This window comes from Vicugna pacos, chromosome 3 (genome assembly GCF_048564905.1).
Source record: "Vicugna pacos chromosome 3, VicPac4, whole genome shotgun sequence".
In the NCBI taxonomy this organism is placed as follows: Eukaryota; Metazoa; Chordata; class Mammalia; order Artiodactyla; family Camelidae; genus Vicugna; species Vicugna pacos.
The window spans coordinates 28,205,371-28,211,834 of NC_132989.1; the positions used below are offsets into that span (position 1 = coordinate 28,205,371).

The following is a 6,464-nucleotide window of genomic DNA, read 5'->3' on the forward strand; positions in this document are numbered from 1 at the left end:
AGTCTGATTCTCTCAATGAGGTGATGGAATTTTCCTTTTGTCTTCAGCCCACCCAAGCACAGATCCATAGAAATCTTACTCAGATTCTAGGATCAACATTAGCACTTCCTTCTACATACACATCAGTTTGTTCTAGTTCTGGTCCCAAGAGTTACCGTCTCTCTCCTAATGTACTGGGTTGCTTTTTTTTTTTTTTTATTGGACAATAACAGCATCCAGATAACTCTGGGAAAATGTAGTTGCCTGCTTCAGGAAGAATCTATCTCCCACCTTTCCAAAAGGTGTGTGATGTTTCTGTTTAGTTTAATGTGCGGGTGCCTTTACGTAAGCTGTCACTAACCCTTTTTTGGACGTATGTAGAGTAAAATGCATGAACAAGTAAGAGTCCTCAATTCCACTGAAAATGATACTGTTTTTAATTTCCTGGGCCCAGATCTGGAGGTAGGAGGGAAGATTCTTCAGACATTCCTCACTCCTTCCACGACCCTGCCCGCAGACAGCCCACGTAAGAAAGGCCAGAGCTCCGCGGAGGGTGCTGATGCGTGGCCCACTGTGCTCATCTGATGAGTGGGCCGGGTCACATCCCAGCCCCGAACCTGACTGCCAGGGCCCACAGCTGAGTCAAGAGCCAAGGAGGCCCACCCACCTTCACCCATGTTCCAGGGGGTGAGAGGTGGAGAAATCAACATGACCCCCGGAAGATCAGCGGGCTTCCCCAGAGCAGTGATGGGATTAGTAGCCCTGCCAGCCAGTACCCATTAGTGCCTCATGAAGCACTTCCTGCAAGAAATTAAGCCCCTGTGCCGTGGCTTTCTGATAACAGAAATAATATATCTGAATTTTACTCATTTAGAAATGAATTTCAGCGGTTATTGCTCTTTACGTGTAGCAGCTGAACAGCCTTCAATATTTGGATGTCTTTCTGATCATACTTAGAATGATGATGAAAGCCAAGAGTTACAGGGCAGAAAGCCTGATGTGTTTATTGCCTGCCATCCATTTTATAGCCCTTCCTTTCAGGGTGTGAGTTGCTGCAGGATGACTGCAAGCTGGTTACAAAGAGAACTGCAGAGTTGCCTCTCGGTTCAGCCCTCTGGGCAGGGTCTCAGGGTTGGACCATGGGCTGGAGGCAGGTAAAGGCCTTTCCTTACCAGCACTGACTGTCACCCACAGTGCCGCCAGTCATCCGCGTCTATCCAGAGACCCAGGCACAGGAGCCCGGGGTGGCGGCCAGCCTGAGATGTCACGCAGAGGGCATTCCTATGCCCAGAATCACTTGGCTGAAAAATGGCATGGATGTCTCAACCCAGATGTCAAAACAGCTCTCCCTTTTAGGTAAGAGCCCCGCTTGCTGTCTCTCTGCTGCTATTCGCACCAAGCTGCATGTGAGACTCTCCTCAGAAATGGAACTGAAAGGAGTGATTTGTTTCTACATCAGATATTTGAGGAGCAAAGGTCTCCCCCTCTTTTCCTGCTCTCTGGACTCACACAGATCTTACAGGCTTTCTGAGCACAATGATGAAACCGGTCAGTCAGGTCCCAGGTCACCTGCAATTCCTTTCAGCTGTTCCAGCCCTTCCTGGACATATATTAGGGTTACTGGCTGCCCTCAGCCATGCTGAAGGGCTGTATTGTTAACCTCAACACTCTCAATAGAGGGGAGAGAGGAGGAAGCGGGTGGAGGTCCCAGCTGAGCAAGCCAACCTGAGCACTGTCCTTTCTACAGCCAACGGGAGCGAGCTCCACATCGGCAGTGTTCGGTATGAAGACACAGGGGCATACACCTGCATCGCCAAAAATGAAGTGGGTGTGGATGAAGATATTTCCTCACTCTTCATTGAAGACTCAGCTAGAAAGACCCGTGAGTCCACTCTTGCCTTTGAGCTCCTCACTGAGCTGGCTGGGGGATACTGGGTGGCAGGGGCCACAGCCACCAACCGTGAGCCCCTGAAGGCAGGGGTGAACATCATATGCTTCTGTGCTCAAAGCTGGGGAGAGAGGGTAGCCAGAGGTGAGTAGACCTTCCCTGGCAACCTAGATGACTCTGGAAACATAGACAGGGAAACTCCATGGACCACAGACAGAATCCAGGACCACAAAGAAGCCTGTATATCCTGTCCCCAGTTCTGCTTCCTACTGGCTGCATCCCTCATCCACAAAACCGTTCACGCTATCCACCCACCACCTGCTGCCGTCCCGCCGTGGCCCAGGAACTGGCCTGTGCACTCCCGCACATGTGACTTTACTCCGGGGATTACTGGCCACGTGGGGCCCTGAGCAGGCTCTCCATTGTAGTCACTGGTCCCTAAGTGACACTGCAGGTGTCGTTTCAGTGGCATGGGTTTTGGGCATGGTCTCTCCCCCTTGATCAAAGACTCGGACCTGAGTCTTTATCATCAAGAGAGATAATCAGAAGTATTTGATAGTCTTCCTAAGGAGAACCCTAGTTGAAAATCTGTTTGCTACTGGAAATAATCCCGGAGATCTGGGACAGATGTTGCTCGCTCATTATCATTTACAGAAGAGGAGAATCCCTTTAGCTTCTGTGATCCTGGGACCTGACTGATTAGGAACCAAAAGGGTCCTGAGCCCTGGAAGCATTTGTCCACTTCCAGAGTCCCTCCCCCCAGTCCTGTTGCTGAGGTGATGAGCGGTGCAGATTCGGTACATGACGGACTAGACACCAGGATGCGCATGAACTGAATCACTGCAATGAAGGTTCTGACGTGGCTTTCTTCTTTTTTTCCCTTCCTTCAATCATGTTCCTGCTTTCCTAATTCTCTGATGCTGCAGTTGCAAACATTCTATGGCGAGAGGAAGGTACCATGCTTATTTGTTCTGTGTCGTGCCTGTGATCATGTGTGTCCATGGTTCTGTGATAGGCCATCTTTCCATGCGCCACCATCAGCTTTTCCCAACATCAAGCAGTGCGCCAGGTGGGGTCCATGGGCCAAATCAGATGGGACAGGGGAAGTCCATGTCAAACGCAAGTGGCACACATTGAGAGGCAGATTTAAAACCAGCTAGTGTCTTTAATGGACATTAGACCACCAGGATCTTAAAAAGGGAAGTTTCAATTTAAAGCTAGTTTGCAACCTCCACTGAAACAGACTTCTTGGCAGGGGTTCCTGGTCAGATCAGGGCCTTAAACCTTCTCACAGGAGGTGACGTTGGTGCTGGGATTTAGCGTATGCTTCCAGGAAATGCTGAAGAAAAGAGCTACCATGATTTCTGTAAGTGTGTATCTACACGTAGTTTTTAAATGAATGGTATAGGTTTTTCAAATTTGTATCTATCCAACCATCTTTAGGTATTAGGTTGGGCCATACAAAATTGCCATTTTTGTATATCAAAAATGGTCTGATACTGACAATGTCACATGGTTCAAAACATAGCGGGCACATGTGGGCACTGGGTTAAAGAGCCTGAGGCTGTATCTGGGGCACATGTGCATTTGTGGATCCCAACCCTGGCTCTGAACCCCTCCACCAGAGTCCAGAGGTGCCTTATTCTCCAGCTCAGTGGCGAGGGAGGGGAGTATGAGAAGCGGTAGAATGCACCATGCAATTTTGGGGTTAAACACTAAATAGCCTCCTTTAAAAACCAGCATATTTCCTCTTATTTTGTCCTCAGGAACTTCGCATGCTGTTACCATCTACCACGTGCATGCATACACATGCTCAGAGCAGTTTCCTGAATGTCAGGCACTAAAGCTCACACTGCAAGTCTGGGAGCAAAACAAAGGCAGAGTCTGGAAAACGAGTTGCCGCCAATAGGCTTTAGGGATCCTCGGAAGGACAGGTCATAACTACAGCCGCTAATCATGGACAGTGGTCCCTTGATGCCACCTGAACCCAGCTCCCGGGCCACAGTGCACACAGAGAGCTTTGGCTCTGCGTCTTTAAAAGGTGTTTTCTCAGGGGAGTTTCCAGCAAAGGGACTCCAGTCCCCAAAGTTCAGATCTGCAGAGAATGCAGGAGGCCCTGGAGGGTGTGAAAAGCTGAGAGGGGCTCTGGGTAGGAGGGCTTCTGCCACTGGGAACAGCTAGACCCCAGCCTCTCAGAAGCTGGAAACACCCAGGAGCACTCAGCATAGGTCCCGGTGGGAATCCTAGGGTGCCCGGCGGCCCGTCCCAGTCTCATGTTGGTTCTTCCAGCTGTTGATTTTCCCTGAACCTCACAAGGCTGTTCCTGGGGTCTGTGGTTTTGCAGGGACTTTGACCCACTCTGGCCCTTAGGTTTGAGAGGGAAGTTGGCCTGGTGAGAGTGTACAGAAGAGAAGGTCCTACTGGGGCCAAGACACAGGGGTCAGAGTAAGTGCGTGCCACCTCCCCCACTCCCATCGCCGGGCCGCTGTGTGGGAGCCAAGACGTGGCACTGGCCGGCTTTGTCTGGCTCTATGTATGTGATTTTCTTAGAATTCATAGAAATCTTTTCAACATTCTACCTTCAAAAGAAAGATGGGAGGGAGGAAGGTGAGAACTGTGGACCTTACCCATCCTTGTGCCACGTCTAACTTTTCTGGAGAGGCTGGTGAGGGGACAGGTCCAACCCCAGCTTGGCACAAAGGCAAGTGGCCTCAACCAAGACCCTCCCTTCCTTGGGCCTCAGTTTCTTCATCTTTAAAATAAGGAGACTGAAGCAGGTAGTCCCCAGGGTCCCTCTGTGCTAGTCTAAGGAGATTTCTCCCCAGACAGCCATGGCCCTGGGCTAGGGTGTTGGGGGGCAGGGTACAGGCAGATGGCAGGACCTGGCATGAGACTGCCACAGAGAAACGGGTAGGGCAGAGGTTGGAGCAGACTGTCTTGAAGGAAGGGTTCACTGGCGCAGACTGGCCAGGTATGGACAAAGGAGTACCAGCAATAGCTTTCTGACGCCCCCACTCTCCAGGGAGCAGTGCTGTACAGAAATGTGTTTTAAAAATCAAAGCCTTTCTTTTTTGGCATCACGTGATCCATTCTAATTTGACTAGTTGACAAGGACCAAGGGTGGCTTTGCCTTACAGAACAGGAAAGGTCAAATGTGTATCAGAGCCAAGGCTGTCATTTATTTGAAAACATGCTGATGGCCAGCCCTGGCTGAGCTAGAATGGGTGTGCGTGTCTGGGGGGACAGCCTGGGGACTGCAGAGCCCTCCATGGACGAGCAGTTTCTCCCTGTGCACCGCCTGCTCATCTCCTGCACCCCATCTCCGCCAGACCTGCACTCAGTGCCTGCAGGTTTCATGTGTGCTGCACGTGGCATGTGACCCCGCCTGGGGACCAGCGCTAGGAGGGGCATAACCAGGCTGTGTTTTTGCTTCCCCCAGGCCTCAGCGTGGGAAACATGTTCTACGTCTTCTCCGATGATGGCATTATCATCCTGCACCCTGTGGACTGTGAGATCCAGAGGCACCTCAAACCCACGGAGAAGATCTTCATGAGCTACGTAAGTGTCTGAGCCTGGTGCTCATCCACATCACACACACAACATCCTGACTGGCAGCCTTTCACCACGTGCGCCGCCTGATTTCTTAAATTCCAGTTGCTATATGTGGTGTGCTTCCAGATGTGTTCCAGGGCTGAGGAGGGAGCATAGGAGGCTGAGAGTTTAAAGTCACTCCTTCCTGCAGTGGCCACTTCCGCACACTGAGCCCAAGGGGAGGCCAGGGAGGATGGATGGGTTTCTGGCCTCCATAAGCTCACAATCAAATGACGGAGATAGCGGTGTGAACAGGCAGCTGCCAAATAGGTACTGCTAGAAGGATCTGCAGGGAGCGCTGGAGCATTGAGAGCGGCCCCTCCAGACCTGAGGAGGACAGAGTCAGAGAAGGCTCCTGGGGCTCAGTTGTGAAGAACAAGTGGGAATGGGTGATGGGTTTCCAGAGGAAATGCCATGAACACGGAGAACAGAGACATAAAACATCACATCACGTTCAGGGAACCACAAGTACTGTGTATGCCAGGAAGGACGAATGGATGTGGGAAGGGCCTAAGACTTAGGAGGGTCAGGGCTGCGGAGTTCTGACGGAAAGCACTGAAGGAGTTCAAGTGCAGGACGCCCCGGCCAGGGTGCTTTGGAACGTGTGCAGGGCCTCAGTGAGGGCAGTGATCAGAAGGGCTGCACTGGATGCACAGAAGTTGAGGAAGAGGCTGTGGAAATTATCCAGGTGAGGGAGGCTGGGGACCTGGGTTAAGCCAGTGGCAGTGAGATGGGGGAACTGAGTAGATTTTAGAGCTTAGAGACCCCAGGGAACAGGAGAGAACATGAACATGTGAACCCCCCCGAGCGTCAAAGCTGCTGTGAACAAAGAGAGGCCAAGCAGAAAGTGGCACCCTGACACGTGGCGGGCAGAGGCAGGGGCAGGGGAAACGATTGCGGGTAGCAGGTGCAGGAACGCCCCCTAGCCCTCAAGACCCAGCTGGCAGGAGGCGTCCCCGGCTGGGCCTTCCCACCCCACCCATGGCTCTGTGCCTCCCACTGGTAT

At 51.7% G+C, this 6,464-nt stretch overlaps 1 protein-coding gene across 6 annotated transcripts in view; it reads left to right on the forward strand.

Annotated features, from left to right (window-relative positions):
* FSTL4 (follistatin like 4) overlaps window positions 1-6,464 on the forward strand; it is a 471,313-nt gene that overhangs the window by 437,987 nt on the left and 26,862 nt on the right. For 4 of the 6 annotated variants that reach the window (XM_072957366.1, XM_072957372.1, XM_072957378.1 and 1 more), the window contains 4 exons: window positions 1,174-1,335; window positions 1,727-1,861; window positions 2,794-2,820; window positions 5,307-5,425. In XM_072957366.1, coding sequence (XP_072813467.1) covers window positions 1,174-1,335; window positions 1,727-1,861; window positions 2,794-2,820; window positions 5,307-5,425 — 443 coding nt within the window. The remainder of the gene's footprint in view (window positions 1-1,173; window positions 1,336-1,726; window positions 1,862-2,793; window positions 2,821-5,306; window positions 5,426-6,464) is intronic. The other 2 variants (XM_072957368.1, XM_072957375.1) reach the window with 2 other exon arrangements.